Source organism: Drosophila montana, unplaced genomic scaffold, assembly GCF_035044405.1.
Source record: "Drosophila montana isolate Dmon_TW-CO22-7 unplaced genomic scaffold, ASM3504440v1 contig_2438_1, whole genome shotgun sequence".
Classification (NCBI taxonomy): Eukaryota; Metazoa; Arthropoda; class Insecta; order Diptera; family Drosophilidae; genus Drosophila; species Drosophila montana.
In genome coordinates, this window is record NW_026997315.1 from 1,169,764 (window position 1) to 1,188,332 (window position 18,569).

Below are 18,569 nucleotides of genomic sequence, written 5' to 3' on the forward strand. Positions count from 1 at the left end.
AAGGAAAAAATCAAAACCACGTGATACTTTATTTTTAACAATAATAAATGTACGCTTAACCAAATTAGATAACAATTTATAAAAGTGTTTTGCAATAAGAAATAAAGTGAAAACAAGTTAGTATACACATAAATTATGTAAATTTGAATTTGCACTCTTTACAATAAGGATACCCAGTGACATCCGACGTGGAGAGTAATCCTTAATTGTTTTATGGCGTGGTCAACTTTCCTGTTTATTCGTCAAATAATATAAATATCATACGCACTGTGTTTGATGTTCAGTTAAGTTCTTATTAAATGACAGTCATAAGAACTATATATCGTGAAAAAAACAAATAAAAAAGAATCACCATCAAACTCAATCTCGGGTTTTATTTTTATGGACTTTGTAAATTTCGTATTACGTACAATTTTTTTTAGTGCCACAGAACAGAAATATGTCTGGTTTTAAATTAAAATTTCAGATTAAAAAGTTGCAAATTCCAACTTGAATTCTTTATCAGCTCTAAGTACATATGCGGTATGAGCGCTCCGTTCTCTTTATTTAACCAATCTCAGTCCTTCACCAGAGCTAGCTGTGATTCTCTCGTAGCAACCGCAAAACCAAATTTTACAGCGGTTGGAGAGGATGAGGGCGATTCAACCGAATAAGTTTTGAGCAATTGCCAAAAAATGTAGAAAAGAAAACAAAACAATAACAGTATCCATATGCTGGGCAATAAAACTAATAAATATTACCACAAAATGTGCAAAAACTCCGTAACTTTGCAGCTAAACCACTGACCCATAAATTCTCTTGAAATTTTACTCGAGAAATTTAATGCACTTCGGCTAGGGCATGGTATTTGGAATAGAGGTTGGCAGAGGGGTGGCGGGGCGAAAGCAATGCAAAAATTATGATTTACCCTTTCAATTGCTCTGCCATTACCCCTTGACATACCAATGACCAATCCCATTTTAATAGAGTAAAACAATATTTTTGCGAAGCTGTTATACCAGCCTTACAGATGCATTGGTGAGCTGTTTTTCTGTAAGGTCACCTAACTTTTATATTAGCTTAACTGTTATACTACTAAGTTTCTCTTCCAGTGAGTATTATAATGTAAGTATTACTGCTATATTGGCTGCATGCTGTTATATAGCTAAGGGCATAGATAAATTCAATGTTCCAACGAGTGTTATAGATGATGCTAATATACTATTAAAATGACAATAATATATTATGCTGTCAAACTGCTATATTTGTACTGCAAAAGGCTCATAAAACCATGATGCTTCTATACTGTTATATTGATGGTAATCCTATTTTCTGGTATACTGATATACTTTTAAACTGTTAGACTACTAAGCCCGTAAATTAATTAACTGTTTTACTGTTGTGATGCTGTTACACTTATATAATGGATATACAGTAGATTGTAATATACTAATAGATTAGTATACCACCATGGGCGTATGCAAAAGTAATAAGTCCACTTAACGCAGATACTCTGTTATAATTTGTAACGGCTATATTAATAAACTGTTATACTGACCACAACTTTGAATGTTCTACAGATCACTATTTTGAATGTAAGATTGACTATTAGTCTGACTAATATCATATCTGTTATATTGTTTGTTATGCTGACTGTCATACTGTTATACAGCTCAGCTGTCCAATCATGGCAATTGTGCTTTAGATTTAGCTGCTTTATGGTCCCTAGTGATATGAAGATAATCATTAATGTTCCAATCATTTACAAATCCCTGGCCGAGGGGCCGATGACAGACAGCGAACAGAGCTAAGCAATTGTGTAAATATTGGATACTCAAGTTTGGCCATCGATGATATGGAACACAAATAAAACTCGAACGATGCAACAAATAAGACTAAAGTAAAATGTGTTTAAAGGTAAATAAAACCATGGAAAATTGTGAAACAAGCCAAATAATAATAAACTTCAGCTCCATTGGGAGCTGCGGGCCAAGTGAGAATTGTTGTTTGCAATCAGGCAATACTCAACAATAACAACATCAGGGGCACGGGGCGACGAGACGAGAGTGGCATTTGTAAAAGCATGGATGGCTTAAAACTAGTTCTACCAAGTGTCTGTTCGAGGCGAGGAGGAGTGGGGAGGAGGGTGCCAAAGTTTGTCCGTCTAAATGTGCTTGGAGTGCAACAATGACATTCGAAAGCTGCCTTGAATTGCAGACAATCAGCGTGAAGCCGTAGCAGACGACAAGCAAATTCAAAGTGGTTCCTCATGAAATAAAGTTAATAAAGTGGATAGTAAGAATGCCAAGCGTATGCTGGCTGCTCAACTCTATCTCAATTAAATAAAGCAGCATTTGTCTTTCCCAAAACAAAGCACAAATGCTACAGCACAATTCAAAACTTGCGTACTCTCATGAGTCAATCAAAATCAAAAGCTTCAGAGACCCGCAATGAGTAGCTAAAACACTCGGAGACGACTTCGGTGCTTGGATCACTTTAAATGCCCGACGCACCACAGCACAAAATGCAATACACTACCCGCATATAAAAATCGCTGATAGAGCAGAAAAGGGGCGCAGGAGTGGAAAATGGGCGGTGCTCTATTGGGCCTTGGAAATCAGAAGGCTGACCCTTGGGCTGGCGAAAAAATCAAGTAAAATCGTTGCAGGTCCTTAAAGTACAACCTGCAATAATATATAAATGCTCAATATTTGGCCTATTATGACAAGCTTAAGCTTACAAATTTAAACAAGCTTAAATTAGTTGCGAATTATAAGACGATTTGGGCTTGTTATTGCCTTGTAAGTATTTGTGCGTATGTAATCGACATAATTTATTTTAAGTTATTGTTAAAAGCAGAGCAACTCAGTCACTAATAAGCATTAGATTTAGGTGGGTTAAAGAACCTTTATAAGCAATATATCATATCTAAGTTTTTAAGTTTATGCCAAATTTGATCTCTTGTCCAATACAAATGAGAAACCGAACTGTTAGTTGTTTAAAATCCTTTCAATTTAATGAACTTCTGAATCATTAAATGAATGAAAAATGCTGATTAAAGCTCAATACTCCAAATTTCCTGTATACTATCATATCTGAATTTTTAAAATTGTGTTTATAATTTATAATTTTTATAGTTAGTTTAAAATTGATATGGTTTGAGGTGGAGTTGCAATTTTCTATCAAATTGTTTGCTTAAAGCCAAAGAATCGGTCATTTGGAACATAGTAGGAAATATAGTTTATTTTTTGGCTAAACTCTGCTTATAACGCGATGCAGCAAAGTTTACTGAGTATAAACGTGTATTGTGCTGGTTTCCTTTATTATGGTCTCTTCTTCTATACATGCTTATATATATATATATATCAGTATAAATATAAAAATGTTACACTTTCTAAAATTTTGGTCCGATACAAATTAGAAATATGAGAAGACTCTTTAAATAGGGTTTTGCTACAAAACGTAGAGTAATGGTGAAAAATAGTGCAAAAAGTATAAATGTAGAAAATTCGGATGGTTCTAATAAATGCGGATTTCTTTGGATAATGGATAGTCAAGCTATGACAACAATTTAATGCCAGCGGCCGACAGCTATCGCCAAAGACGATCCCAGCCAGTTTCTCGCCCTAATTGAGAGCATCCTTGCGATGGAACCAACCGTATCGCCAACTGGTTGCCTCCGGATAATTGTACTTAGCATCTGGTGTGTGTCCGTAGCGTGTCTCCAAGTATGTTGTACGTTGTCCCGTTTTCAGCAGCTGCAGCTCTTCTGCCGGCACAGATTTCATGGGATTGTGATATTGGCCAAAGTAATGTTTCTCCTCCTTGGATAGATCATAGTCAAAGACTTTGGAGGCGGAGGGGCGAAAGACGCGTTTGCTCAATAGAAAGGGCTGCGAGTTCCTCGGCAACGTGGCAGCTTCTGCGCGCATTCTCGACGACACGTTATTTGCAGACTTAATTTTAAGCCTCTGTTCGCCTTCAGATGCAGTGCAGCTGGTTGTTGATTTAGCTAGCGGCTTAGTGGGCTGCGGTTCCGGTTGGGGCTTCCCATGGTTCCTCGGCATTGTTGCCGACGACGACTTTGTGCCGGGTTTAATCTGGCTGCTTGACAAGTCAATGGCTGTTCCCGTCCTTGCGGATCTCACAGGCATGATTGTTGTTGCGGGCGTGGGCTTGGGCTGATTCGGTTTGCTGGCAACTTTGTTTCGCGCACTTTGAAATTTGGCTGTAACTTGTTTATTTAGATTGCTAAACATTGAATGTGGAACAGATAATGAAAACACAAAGCAGATTTGAAGAAATTTAACAAATATGAATGGGTTACTCAGTTAATGATGTATAATTTTTATATATATATTTTTTTGTAATGGGAATCTAGTTTGGATTGATTTCTGATACTCAGACCCTAAGAGCTTGAATGAATTCTATTCCATTTTTGTCTGAACGACATTTAAAATTAGAAAAACTGATAGAAAAGATTTAAATTGAAGCACTTAATCCCACCTGAGATGTATAACACCTGTACCAGCAGGTACCTGTCGATATTTTTCGTGATCTCAGAATGAATACGTAAACTCTTTCTATTTGATTTTATTTTACTCAGTTAGCTATAAGACTTATATCGACGTCTTTTGCAGAGCACACACATTAATCATTGGAAATGCATATAATAATTAGAAGTCAACGATAGGAACTTATCTTATTTTTTCCATTTTGCGACATCTTTGATTCCAATTACCAAAAACCAGAAGGCTTACCGCCAGGTGGATTCTTTGCCTCTGCAACAAAATAGAATAAAAGGTAATATTAATTTGCTGCACAACATACTGCTTATGGCCAAGAATGATTCCTGCAGATCCCACTTACCATCAGCTGCCTCTGGCGACATGGGAGTTGAGTTAAGAGCGAACTTAGTAGACGGTGGCTCTTGAGCAGCAAGGTAAGAGTACAGTTCGGCTTTCTTTTTAGCCACATTGGTATTTTGTTCCTCGACCTCCGGCTCCTGCTTGCCCTCAATACTGTCATAAACAAAAGGCGGTCGCAAGGGCGTCGCTACGAAACGTCCGTAGCCCCTGGAAACATGAACTGATCCATTCTCGGCACAGATGCGTCCGCGCACCAAAACATACTCGGGAACACCATGAACAGTCATGCCCTTTATGGTTGGAATATATATATGATTAAAGGCTTGCAATATTGGACTTTAACTACCTCAAAAATATTGAAATCGCCCGCATGATGATGGGTGTCTTTGGAAATGGTGCGTGTCGCCTGCGGATTCCAGATAACAATATCGGCATCTGAACCGACGGCTTAAAATAAATGATTTTTATATATTAAAGAAATATTGTATGGTATTTCAATAGTTTTGTTATTAGAAATTTAAAAAAATTGATTATCCTTAAGAGAGCGGGCAATTTTCATATTTGGTATATAAGGTTACATTATAATTTTGAAAAAACCTCAATTTTTTAATTTCATGCTTGATAATATTAAATATTCTAATACATTGTGTGTTTTTTTCTGAAACAAGTGTAATATCATTTTTACATTTTTTTTTTATTATTTATTTCATTTAATTCAATTGATTTTATTTATATATACTCACCGATAATTCCCTTCTTTGGGTAAATATTAAATATTTTGGCGGCATTTGTGCTGGTTACGGCCACGAATCTGCACGGATCCAAGAGACCCGAATGCACACCCTTCTCCCACACGACCGACATACGATCCTCCAGCCCATTAATGCCATTAGGTATTTTGGTAAAGTCTCCCAAGCCAAGTTGCTTTTGTTTTTTGGTAAACGTGCAATTATCACTGCCTGTTGTCTGAAGAGCATCGCTGCGAAATATAGAACACGATAATATAACTTGGCTTCAGGGTTTCAAAAGTAGGGTTCAATAGAAACAAAAACAAACTAAGCAAAAGTTAGTAAGAGTTGAACCACATTCTTAAGCTAAGTCTTGACTAACCTGGCCAGCAGCTTCATCAGAAACTCGGGAGTTGTCTTGTCGGGTCGCAAGGGCGGGCTCATCACATGCCCGGCCGCATGGTCAAAATGCTGGCAGCGATAGTTAGTGCCATCTGTACCAAGTCCAGATGCTAAGGTCTCACCAAATATATATTTCTCACTATAGCGTTGACGGGCGCGAGCTATCTCAATGCCAGCCGATTTGCTCATAACGTGGACCACATAAAGTGGACAATCGACCTATAACAAAATTTAAATTTTAATTGAATGCAAACATTTATAGTTTGTTGTCTCAGGTTCATTGTATATTTGGTGACAGCTGTACTAAAGTATACCCTAAGGATTAAATTAACTTCATCTAAGAAAATCAGCAAGGCTGGTCTACTTTAGTCATCTTCAAACGAAAACATTTTTAATAAGATTAAGCACTTTGTCAGGTAGATTCTGTTCATAAATAAAACTGCATGTTAAGGTGCATGTTAAAGATGTACAAGAACCTTGATTAAAGATAGCAGGGTATAAGCAACAACGACTTTTACTACTAGGGTAGTAAAATCTTGTTTGGCTCACCTGATGAGCCAAAATGCAAGCACGATGAACGGCCTCAGCCTCAACTTCCTCCTGCCTCGACAACTCGTGACCCTCGGGTCCAGTTACGCCCTGGGCTAGCAAGCGTTTTTCATTCTTGGCAATAATATCACCATTCTCAGCATGCACCTGAAATAAAATTAAAAATATATAAAAAGCTGACTAATATATTCAAACTTTAATCTCAACTTACCATAGCCACGGCATTCAAGCTTCTAATGCGCTCAAAAACGTCCAACAGCTCCGAGTCGTTCAACTGGTACGTTCCCTTGTAGGCCATATAGGTCTTAAATGAATTGATGCCCAAATCTTTGCAGAGTATGCCGATCTCTTCGGATACCGTGTCGGACCACCAAGAAAGGCCTATGTGCAGTCCGTAGTCACAGCAAACCTTGGGATCAGCCCAGCTGCGCCACTTGTTATATGCCTCGATCATGGACTCGTTTTTGTTGGGCAATACAAAGTCAACTAATATTGGAAATAAAATCATGGTATGATTTATAATATTCGGATATCGTATAGGGAATACCTACTTATCATGGTCGTGCCACCAGCTACAGCCGCTTTGGTTCCATGATAAAAACTAGTTTTGATTGCAAACATATTTTTATACTTAGTTAAAAATTATAGTACTTTACTTTAGGATACTTACTCATCGACGGTCACCGCATTGTCAAAGGGTGTTTGCAAATGCGTGTGTGGATCAATGCCACCTGGTATTATCAGCTTTCCGCTGGCATCGATTGTGCGCACACCATCTGGTATCGTGATATCAGCAGCGGGTCCCACGAATCTGTAGTTGAGTTGAGTTAATTAAATGTGAATACTTTCTCGATGCTAAATGTATTCCATTGCATACTTAATTATTTCATCCTCTATATAAACATCAGCTTTAAAGGACCGGTCGTGATTGACAACTTGGCCATTTTTTATATAAACACGGTTCTGGGGGCTTTGTGGCGCAGCACTGTTTGACATGATAATATATTATGAGCTAAAATAGAAACTTTTATGATTAATACTACAAAATAATTTTTTTATATTCTGATATATATTCTATTGAAATTATTGGTAAATAGATAAGTTTATGATGTTTTTAATTAAGGTATTTATAAACGTAGTTTCTGCAGCTCTGCAGCACATGTACTTATCAAAATATAAATATTATTTTACAAAATTGTAGATATTTAAAATGTTCAAGTTAATTAAAAGAGATTAATAAGAGATACTGCTTAATCTGTTTAAAAAACACGGTCATGAGCCGGCAAAGTTGGAAACTCTTTTACATTATGCATTTATTGTTTGTGAAAATTATAATCCACTTAACTGATTATTAAGCTTATGAAAAGCAACTAAACCGTTTATAAATAAGTCCAAAATATATATATATATATTTTTTGTAACAATTTTTTGGAAAAATGCATGAAAATCCCAAATACATCCGACAGACTGGCTTCACACCTTTAATACACGTAGAACAAGCACTTGCTTTCTAAAATCTATGGATAAACAATAAAACTATAGACTTTCCAGTTAACATGCCAAAAATCATTAGTTAGCTTTTCATAAACATCACGATCACAAGTAATGGTGTTCTATGTGAAATCACTTTAAAGACTATCTCAAAAATATTTTTGAAAACTATTAAATTCCATTATCACGGAAAAAGCAGGCATGATTTGTTGCGTAGTGTTATTTATTTTATTTATTCTAATCGACGATGTAAAAGAATATTAAACAAACAAATATTAAATTATACGTAAACTGAAACGAGTTTCGAATAGGGGGCCGCGTGAGTAAACAATAACAATACATTCTTCAAAAGTTAATGATGAACTTCATTATCAGATTTATGTTTATGATTATAAGTTAACAACAATAATAGTTAAATTAATATAAAGATTAAGAACCATTCACCACTTCAAATACGCGAACGTTCCGGCGATGCTATTATAACAACCCCAGGCCTGCAGTTTTAAAATATATTTATTATATTATTGAAATTGCCAATTATTTTGGTTATCTTTCGGAAATTCAAAAAGGGACTTAAGGGCATCGACCGCACAACATTTTTTTTGGTGCACATACATAAACGCATATCCAATTTTCTTGCCCATGTAAACCAATGTATGAAACCTCAGCAAATAAAAACAAAAAAAAAACACCACTTGAATGCGCAGTTAAGGCAAAGTAAATTTCTCTAGATGCTTATAGTATTCGCATTTTACATGCAGCTTTATTAAATTAAGACTTATTACTTATTGCTTGCCTTTAAGATTTGAAAATTTTGTGACCGCTTCCGACGAAAATATCTCATGACTAAAGAATAAGTGCGGGCGCAAGATGCTTTTAAGGCGATGTGCGCTGTTAACCAGCTGTTATTCTAACACTGCAAGGGTTATCGATAACTTATCGAGATCAGATGTTTTGTGTTGGCGCCAACTTTTAAGAATTTGTATGAATAAAATTAAGCTAACATTATCGTAAGGCCAATGCAAACAATAAATGCCAATTTTTGATAGAGTCAGCGGGTTATATTAAACGGGAGTTATGCTTATCCTCAAGTTTGGCGCTATATAAATATAAAGTAGATACAGGGAAAGCAGCCAAGTGCCAGACATAAATACAATACTTTTTTCTTGAACATATTTAATACACATTTTTCTCATCCTAGAAAATGGGTAAAAAGCTTCTGTAATAGTCAGCAGGAAACCTGTCCGACTCCGCAAATTATAAAATTCTTGAGCAGCATCAAGCACTATGCCCGTCTGTAAGAATAAATGAATGCGTCGATCGCAGAGACTTTAAGAAGAGTTTTAAAATTTGGAAAATTATCAGGTTTTTAACCTTCATTCGAGGTTATAAGAGACATATAAAAAAACTTTGAGCAGTATTCTAATATATATTTTCTCATATTAAATACAAGTCAAGCACAAGAATTTTTCTTAAGTTTCCTATTTTGTGACATTCATAATTTCAATTACCAAAAACCAGTAGATTTACCGCCTGGTGGATTATTTACTTTAATGGATGAGCGTACGCCCGATGTATCCAGTTCTTCTGCAATAAAAATGTATTAAAGTGACAAATAGTTTCAGTTTGTTTACGATTCTCTCTTCACTACACACCGCTTATTGAAAAGGATGATTCCTGTTGATCCCGTTTACCATCAACGCGTGCACGCCCACTTGGAGTGTCGTTCCGAGCTGCCTCTGGCGACATGGGTATTGGGTTACCAGAGAACAGAGCAGACGGTGGCTCTTGTGCACTGATGTGCGAGTCCAGTTCGGCTAACTTTTTAGTCGCATTGTTGTTTGGCTCCACGGGCTGGTCCTTTGGCTCCTCCTTGCTCTCAATCCTGTCATAAACAAACGGCGGACGCAGGGGTGTGGGTATGAAACGTCCGAAACCCTCTGCAACACGAACTGATCCATTCTCGGCACAGATGCGTCCGCGCACCAACACATACTCCGGGACACCATGAACAGTCATGCCCTTTAGGTTAGTTATAATAATAGATATTATTAAAAGGTAGAAATAAGGTACATATCTTTGTAATTACCTCAAAAATATTGAAATCGCATGCATGATGATGGGTATCCTTAGAAATGGTGCGTGTAGCTTGCGGATCCCAGATAACAATGTCAGCATCCGAACCAATTGCTAAAAAAAGGAATTTCAATTTTGGAAATATTATATGAATTTTAGATATTAATTATGTTAAACTTAAAATAGACGAATTATTCTTCTAAATATTATTTCTATTCTTACTGTTAATTATATTAATGATATTTAATATACAAATACTTTAGGCTATATATATTTTTGTTAATATATAATAAGAGCGAAATATCTTGCATGTTTATAGAATAACTTATTATTATTTTGCGTTTATTAATTTATATATTCCCAAACTCACAGATGCTTCCCTTTTGTGGATAAATATTAAATATTTTGGCGGCATTTGTGCTGGTTATGGCCACGAATCTGCACGGATCCAAGAGACCCGAATGTACACCCCGCTCCCACACCAGGGACATACGATCCTCAACACCATTTACACCATTTGGTATTTTGGTAAAGTCTCCCAAGCCGAGTTCCTTTTGTTTCTTGTTAAAGGTGCAATTATCACTGCCGGTTGTCTGAAGGTCATCGCTGTTAAATAAAGTAAAGTAATATATTTTGTTGGTTTCAGAATATCAAAAACATTTTTAATTTATGTACTTTCGAACTTCAATATTAAGTACATTGTTTTGGAGATCGTATATGGTATTTTTGTTTTAATGAAAAAATATTATAAATGCAAGCATATACTCACTACGCCAATGACTATATTCAATCGTTCTTGGCGTTTCACTAATTGGTTGACTCGGCAAAGCATTTGCTGGGTACGCCGGGAGCATCTCAGGGCAAATTTTGCATGAACATAAAGATATTACAACAATTTCAAATCGGGCTTAGCTTGTGAGCTTCCATCGTGTACAACGACTGGGGTTTAGTAGAAATAAAAACAAACTAAACTAAAGTTAGTAAGAGTTAGACCTCATTCTAAAGTCTTGACTTACTTGGCTAGCAGCTTCATCAGGAACTCGGGGGTGGTCTTGTCGGGTCTTAGAGGCGGACTAAGCACATGAGCCGCCGCATGATCAAAATGCTGGCAGCGATAGTGGGTGCCATCTGTACCGAGAGCTGCCGCTAACGTCTCACCAAATATATATTTCTCACTATAGCGTTGACGGGCGCGAGCTATCTCAATGCCAGCCGATTTGCTCATAACGTGCACGACATAAAGTGGACAATCGACCTATAATAGGTAGGTAAACAATGTGGGAAATAAACAGTTAAAGTTTGTTGTCTTATGTTCATTGTATATAAGGTAACAGCTGCTCTAAAGTATACCCCGAGGATTAAAATGACTTCACCTATGATAATGAGCAAGGCTGGTCCATTGCAGGTATCTTCGGGTTAAAACATTATGTGCCTTGCAACTTTTTCCAGTTAAAACGCTTATAAATAAAACTAACTAACTGACTGCATGTTAAACTACATGTCAGATATACAAGAAAGTTGATATTACTACCAGGGTTTCACCAAGCAATCTTGTTTGGCTCCACTCACCTGATGAGCCAAAATGCAAGCACGATGAACGGCCTCAGCCTCAACTTCCTCCTGCCTCGACAACTCGTGCCCCTCGGGTCCAGTTACGCCCTGGGCTAGTAAGCGTTTTGCGTTCTTGGCAATAATATCACCATTCTCAGCATGCACCTGAATAGAATTGAGATATTAATTATCTGAACAATATATAATATTATATTGATTTGATATAAATCTACCATAGCCACGGCATTCAAGCTTCTAATGCGCTCAAAGACATCCAAGAGATCCGAGTCGTTCAGCTGGTAAAGCCCCTTGTAGGCCATAAAGGTCTTAAATGAATTGACGCCCAACTCTTTGCAGAGTATGCCGATTTCCTCAGCTACCGACTTTGACCACCAAGTAATGCCCACGTGCAGTCCGTAGTCACAGCAAACCTTGGGATCAGCCCAGCTGCGCCACTTGTCATAAGCCTCGATCATGGACTCGTTTTTGTTGGGCAATACAAAGTCAACTAATATTGAAATAAAATTTCAAATCTTGATTCCTAATATTCGTATCTACTATAGAGAATACCTACTTATCATGGTCGTGCCACCAGCTACAGCCGCTTTGGTTCCATGATAGAAACTAGTTTGATTATAAAATATATATTGGTATAACTGCAAGTTAGAATATTTCAGGATACTTACTCATCGACGGCCACCGCATTGCCAAAAGGTAGCTGCATATGCGTATGGGGATCAATGCCACCTGGTATTATCAGCTTTCCGCTAGCATCGATTGTATGCACTCCGCCCGGTATCGTAATATCAGCAGCGGATCCCACGAATCTGCAGGGGATTGAGTTAATCAAATTTTGACACTTTCTTGAAGTTTAATTACATACTTGATTTTGCCATCCTCTATGTAAACATCCGCTTTAAAAGACTTATCGTGGTTAACTACTTGGCCATTTTTTATATATACACGATTCTGCGCGCTTTGCAGATGTATGGGCACTTTTTTGACTGGCGCCGGACTGTTTAACATGGTGATAATACGATATGAGCTATGAATAATATTGAAATATATTTAAATTATATTTGGGTATATATTCGATATAGATAAGTACAAAATAAATAAATATGTTTATGGTGGTTTTAATTATTTACTTATATTTCTAGTCTTTAAATCCTATTCCTTTCCTTTTCCTTGTCCCTTTTTTTGCGCAAGCCTCTTAAGTTTTACGAACTAGAGTCACCAAATTTTACATGTAGCTTCTTTAATAGTACTGACAAATCAAGTATCTTTTATTTTATAGCTGCCCTTAACACTCCTCCATCCTTCGTCGCAACAAGTCAAAGGAATAAATCAATTGGAATTTCCCGCTAATAAACCTACAATTTCGCAATATTTATTTATGTATTTATTTACAAAAATTAAATACGTTTGTCCTATTTATCACATATATTATCTATTTTAGATTTGCTGCAGATGCGTTCATGTGTGCTTAAATATAAAAATACACATAGCAATTGCCAGCATAGTCGAAAGCCCAAAAGAAAATGCATTTTTAACGATTTTGGTGGTTGTGAAAAATAAAAGAAAGTGGAGTAGCAAATTGTAAAATTTCACTTGAACTCAAACTAGTTGTCAGCAGAGGACCTATTTAGGTAACAATGAGTTAACATGTAGCAACAGCATAAATCGGACTTATGCGTAACATATGTAGCCATCAATATACATCCATATGTATTCAAGCGGCGTGCAATAACAAGATTCTAGTTTTGTCGTAGGTATAAATAGCTGACTCTACAAAAATGGAAATAATTATCAACGAACCGGCCACATGTGAATAATTACACACATATGCACACAACTACAATACATATACGCAGATCCAAATATGTATGCACGTATATACCAAACAAGTGCGAAAAACATTACTCTCTGACCCACTCTTTATATGCGATGTAATCACCAGACCTAAAGGCGTTTTGAATTATTTTGTACAATAATAACACGTGCATATATAATCACATGAACGAGAGTTATTTTTTACCAATCACAAGTTTAGAAACCTAAGACACATATTTTGACATCAGGCAAACAAATTTTAAAATTTTATTGCTGTTCAGAGGTATTTATAGTATATACACTTTTCTGTATGCCTCGGTATATTAAGAAAACCACTTGAATACGTAGCAAAGGCAATGCAATAAAAACAATCTTTTGCTTTAGGTTCAAAGCATTAATTGTATCTAAGATGAAGTTTTTCTTTAATTAAAAGATTTCTTATACTCTTTACCGTTAAGCTTTGAATGTTTTGGGAGTTTATAAGTCAACAAACCGGGCAACACACAACCGCTTCCGACGAAAATATCTGATAAGACTAATAAAAAATGTTAACGCAAGAGTCTGTTAAACTCAAGTGAGCTGTTGAAAAGCTGTTATGCTAACGCTGCAGAGGTTATCGATAGCTTATCGAGATCAAGCGATTTCATAGGCGCCAAGTTTGAAGCTGTTTAAAATATTTAGTTAATCTTAATAATGACGAATAATACGGAGTTTCCTATAAACGAACATTTTTAATAGCTTTACATTCTTGTCAAAAGGCTTTCTAATCCTCAATCTCTATAAATGTCAATTTTGATATTTTTGTGCCATAATAATCCCTATAGTAAACGGGATTTATGTTTATATTCAATTTTTTCACTAGTGTGAAAATATAAAGTGGATTATACAGAGATAGCTGCCAGGCCACAGCTATGTATATACATACTACATATTCTTTCACCTTTTTATTGGCTGTTTTTTTTTTATTCCCTTGTTTGGTTGTGTGCACAACTCGAGTCCACAGGAAGCGGAGAAAACCCAGTCAGGCACCACACACTGGCCATAAAAATTTCGCAGATATGTCGTTCAGCCGTGAAATGTTTATATGCATGTGGGTCGCGTGTCCTTCTGCGGCGAACAGTTGCAATTGCAGAGCTTGAACCGAAAAATGAAAACTGCATATATGTAATGCTCGTATCGACACCAACCGAAATCCAAAGCCGATCTGTGGCACTTTTGTGTGGCATTGACTTGTGGCAAATACCTTAAAGAGCGCTCTCACTTAATGCCCAGACTATCGCGCTCTCTGTCTGCTTTTATTCCTCAGGTAAACCTCAAGTGGCTGTTTCCCATTGCTATGCTGTGTTCGTCATGGCCAGAAATCCTTTTAGCTTATTTAGCCGTTTAGTTAAACGCAATTTTGCCGCTTTTGTTGTCTTTGCTTCCACCTGTTCACACCTGCCCGTCTGCTGCATAAATTAAACGATAAGTTGACTCTGTTCTTTTCTTTGTTTTAGCATACACGAAGAATTTCACGCTGGACTCGAATCCTAGTTAAGCATTCCAATGACAGCTATGATAAAGTGTTCATTTCTCACGATTGCCTGTAAATATTAGCCCTATGCATATACTATATAATAGCATCCTAAAAGGTAAGTCGGATATCCAAGTACTTGTTAACATGTTTTGTTCGGGTATATTTCAACAGTAGACTTTCTATGTTTAAGGTGTTGGTCGGAAAGAGAGACAAAAAAAACGGAAACTTATAAAATTAAATTAATTAAATAATTATTGCATGTTTGTTATAATTATATATAAGTTATAAGAATGCGACATAAAAAAGGGAGAACAGCATCTCTCGTGGAAAACGGTTAAGAAAAAAATAATCCCAGAATATTATTTACTGTTTGTTATAGGAATCCTTTGGAACATTGTAGAGGAACATAAAGAGGTTGATTTAACTTTATTTTTTTATAAATATTCAAAATTTATTTTAAACAAAAATAAATACCTATTGTTGGTTGTACTTATAAATATTATATGGTTATGCTATTATGTACTACAAAGTACATATTTCTTAGTCATAAAAGTTATTACCCATAACGCTATAATATTTTTTTATTTCACCAATTTTGGTTTTTTTTTGAGTTACTCGCAGCTTCAATTTGACTCAAGCTATTTGAGAGCTGCAACTAAAGCGACAGCTGCACTCAGAATTTATTTGACGTGTCTTGACCATTAGTGAAGCTTCCTTTTTCTCTCGACTGAGTTGATTCACTTCCATTTCCATTTCCCATTTTCAGGCAGCATTTTTATCTATCAATACTCGTGAAGCGCCGCGTAGCTATTGCCATTAATTTGCGCGACATTTGTCGCCATTTGGCTTTTAGTTCGCATCTCAATATCGCGAATGGGTATCTCCAGGATAAGGGGGCTCGACAGCCTGACTGATTGCAGTCTGCGTTGCACTTTACAGCAATTGGTTGCACTTTACGCTGAGTTGGAGAGCTCTGACTTTTATTTAAGCTTGCTGTTAAGTGCAATTTTAAACTTTTAGTCAGTGTTACAATGGAGCTCAATAAACTATTGAAACTGAAAAGTTGTTGGTCTTGATAACATTACATTTCAGTTTAAAACGTATGATGACATTTTAAAAGGTATTTTTCATATGTAATTCAAGATTCTCTAGTCGACAGATACAGATGTTAAGTTTTGTTCCTGTTAATTAGCTTACAGCATTTTAACAGTATATACAAATGTTAACTGATGCATAGCATAGGGAGGTAAGATGTTTTCTAAATGCCAGCTTTTCCGATTTTTTCTTCAAAAGATGGTTGCTTTGTACGCAAGCATTGCTATTGGCAAAACTTATTTACGGCTTAGACTTTTGCTACAGTTGAAGCCAAAATAGTTGTTCCAATTAGATTGAGTATAAGTATTGGGTAAATTGAATTTTAGCACACGTATTGATTAAGAGTTCGACACATTTCAGGAAACTTTGATAGTTCCTGTCAAACTTGGGAGCACAGCCTGAGGTGTTCTGGATACATGACTGGCCACAAATTGGACAGGACTGTTGCTCCTTGAACGTGTGCTCGTAATAAGCTGCGTTCTGCACTGCAGATGTGGGCGAATGGAAACGACTCACGTTCACGTTTGTCAAGTTGGGCGACTGTCGGCGGCTCGTTTATAAACACAAACGACTTAATAACTGAAAAGTGGGCAAGTTGACGGGCCAGGTCGTGGCGGGGTCTGTGTATACCAGTTCGTTGACACTAAATGCCACTTAAGGGGGAGTTGGCAAGGGGGCGGCAAGAGCATCTGAATACAGAGCAAAGTCAACAATGCTGCGCGTTGCTAGGTTTATTAAAAGGGCTCAGGTGAATGTCTGGACGCCATTTCCAACAGCAGTTGAATCTGAACCAGTGTCCGCCCTCTACGCTATCTACCTTGCTCTGTTTACTTAAGCGAGACCCCTCACAAACAAACACGCATACACGTATACCGAACGCATTTAAAGATTGCCAAGCATGTCTGTTGCCAGGGCAATTGCCGTTCTACCAGGCGCTGTTTGAGTCCCGATCCGCCCAGTCTAGGACTATGTCTATGTGTGGGTTTTGGTGGTGGTAGCTCTGATCGATAGACGTTGCATTTTAAAGTTCATTTGCATTTTGACCGCGTCAGTGTCTATTTTGGTTCGTGTCCAATTCACTTAACAACAAGTTAAATTTATACTTATAATCTGTATAAATAGAAGACTTGATATTTGGCAGCGAATGACAAAAGATGCATATTCATTCAAGCATTTAATAAATATATAACTTGTATATGGTTTAGAGGATTTAATGTCAATATTGACTTGATATTTTATTACTAACATTCAAGTATTTAATAAATATATAACTTTTTTATAAATATAGACTTGATATTTGACAGTCAATGTTAACTATTTATATCCACCGCCACAGGCGGAAAATGGATGAAAAATTAAATACTAAAGTTTAAGTAGTTTATCAATATATAATATCTTCGTTTAATTAAATAAATTTTGTTTAAATATACACATAATGATTAGCTGTAAAAGTAAAATAAATCTATACACTTTTACAGGTGAAAATGGCTGAAAAATTAAAAACCTTCAAAATTGGAGAAATGTTATAAAAATGAATGTTAAAATTTAAGCGTGCACAACCCTGTAATACGTGCTCAAAATTCGTATAGAAATAAAGTGTACATTTAATTAGAATTTAAGATGAGAACAGCTGATTTTATTCCCGTCATTTTTCCAAAATGTTTCCGTTGCTAATAAACAAATTAGTGAATGCTTTTAATTAATAATCAAAAATTGTTCGACATGTGATGTAAAACACGCGACTTTCGCTGAGGGGGATATGTGGTAAAATAAATGGCAAATGCTTAACTACCACTTGCCATTTACAGCTTCGCATTGCTGATCATTAATTTCCAGACACAGCATTGCAGCTGGGAGATAGCATCCGAAGTGCTCGAAACAATACTTGAAGTCGTGTTTATCCACTGTAGCGCCTTTAACTTTTATTGGTCCTTAGCTGCGTTCGCAAGGACGCTAAGCTAAGGTGGCTGGATGCGTAGAAGAGGCGGGGGCTGGGTTGGAGTGAGCGTAGGGGTGGCATGAGGATGTAAGAAAAACAACAATCAACACCATTTGCCGCTACAAATTAAGCTTCGAGCAAACAAATCGCGCTGAGTTCCCCAGGACTTTCGCATTTCACTGCTGTTTGTTCATGCTGTTGCTTGTTTTATGTGGATGTCTTGTCTGCTCCTCAATCCCCCACGGCGCCCCATGGACCCTCATACACCTACTGAGCTCGAGTAGCTGCCCTGCGGCGGATTCGTGTTTTTGAGAAAATATTTTCGACAGCGTTCGATGTGTACTACTACTTGTATTTAGAGCTCATGGTGCCTAATCAGATGCCATTGGCATGGGAACGCTGCGTATACTTAATTTCAGTTGGTTTCTCTGGCCGAGGGCGTGCTTTATTTTAGGATGGAAGTGCTGCTTATTAAGCTATGACTGAGAAATGTTTATTTAAATTGCTTAGTGGGCTTTATTAAGTGATTAACATTTTACTTG

The 18,569-nt window shown here is 36.7% G+C and overlaps 3 protein-coding genes across 4 annotated transcripts; all 3 read right to left on the bottom strand.

Moving 5' to 3' along the window:
• Positions 1–3,282: 3,282 nt before the first annotated feature.
• LOC135428193 (uncharacterized) lies at positions 3,283–4,298 on the bottom strand. The gene has a single exon (XM_064682034.1). It carries the CDS (start codon positions 4,236–4,238, stop codon positions 3,606–3,608), a length of 633 nt encoding a protein of 210 aa, XP_064538104.1. The 5' UTR covers positions 4,239–4,298; the 3' UTR covers positions 3,283–3,605.
• Positions 4,299–4,559: 261 nt separating this feature from the next.
• On the bottom strand, positions 4,560–8,857 carry LOC135428191 (dihydropyrimidinase-like). The gene is made up of 11 exons (XM_064682033.1): positions 8,814–8,857; positions 7,404–7,538; positions 7,197–7,337; positions 7,078–7,127; positions 6,738–7,012; positions 6,527–6,673; positions 5,958–6,196; positions 5,591–5,826; positions 5,194–5,294; positions 4,849–5,137; positions 4,560–4,760 (listed from the first exon to the last, which is right to left on the bottom strand). The coding sequence occupies exons 2-11, from the start codon at positions 7,520–7,522 to the stop codon at positions 4,717–4,719; spliced, it is 1,641 nt and encodes a 546-aa protein (XP_064538103.1). The 5' UTR covers positions 7,523–7,538; positions 8,814–8,857; the 3' UTR covers positions 4,560–4,716.
• Positions 8,858–9,426: 569 nt separating this feature from the next.
• On the bottom strand, positions 9,427–14,005 carry LOC135428189 (dihydropyrimidinase-like). 2 transcript variants are annotated; one of them, XM_064682030.1, is made up of 11 exons: positions 13,929–14,005; positions 12,528–12,689; positions 12,331–12,471; positions 12,219–12,268; positions 11,878–12,152; positions 11,663–11,809; positions 11,110–11,348; positions 10,464–10,699; positions 10,107–10,207; positions 9,673–10,039; positions 9,427–9,604 (listed from the first exon to the last, which is right to left on the bottom strand). In XM_064682030.1, the coding sequence occupies exons 2-11, from the start codon at positions 12,668–12,670 to the stop codon at positions 9,525–9,527; spliced, it is 1,779 nt and encodes a 592-aa protein (XP_064538100.1). In that variant the 5' UTR covers positions 12,671–12,689; positions 13,929–14,005; the 3' UTR covers positions 9,427–9,524. The 2 variants fall into 2 exon arrangements, with proteins under 2 accessions (XP_064538100.1, XP_064538101.1); XM_064682031.1 differs by lacking the exons at positions 9,427–9,604; positions 9,673–10,039; positions 10,107–10,207; positions 10,464–10,699 and adding an exon at positions 10,909–11,059.
• Between the last annotated feature and the right edge of the window lie 4,564 nt (positions 14,006–18,569).

What these genes read in the sequence shown, in the direction of transcription:
- LOC135428193 (XM_064682034.1), bottom strand. Translation starts at nt 4,238, where the DNA reads ATGTTTAGCAATCTAAATAAACAAGTTACAGCCAAATTTCAAAGTGCG.
- LOC135428191 (XM_064682033.1), bottom strand. Translation starts at nt 7,522, where the DNA reads ATGTCAAACAGTGCTGCGCCACAAAGCCCCCAGAACCGTGTTTATATA. An exon ending in CCCAAAGAAGGGAATTATCG is followed by an intron (nt 5,295 to 5,590) that starts GTGAGTATATAT and finishes ATTTATTTTAAG; the next exon opens with CCGTCGGTTCAGATGCCGAT. An exon ending in GTCGCCAGAGGCAGCTGATG is followed by an intron (nt 4,761 to 4,848) that starts GTAAGTGGGATC and finishes ATTTTGTTGCAG; the next exon opens with AGGCAAAGAATCCACCTGGC.
- LOC135428189 (XM_064682030.1), bottom strand. Translation starts at nt 12,670, where the DNA reads ATGTTAAACAGTCCGGCGCCAGTCAAAAAAGTGCCCATACATCTGCAA. An exon ending in AATGCGGTGGCCGTCGATGA is followed by an intron (nt 12,269 to 12,330) that starts GTAAGTATCCTG and finishes TAATCAAACTAG; the next exon opens with TTTCTATCATGGAACCAAAG. An exon ending in GCGATTTCAATATTTTTGAG is followed by an intron (nt 10,040 to 10,106) that starts GTAATTACAAAG and finishes ACTAACCTAAAG; the next exon opens with GGCATGACTGTTCATGGTGT.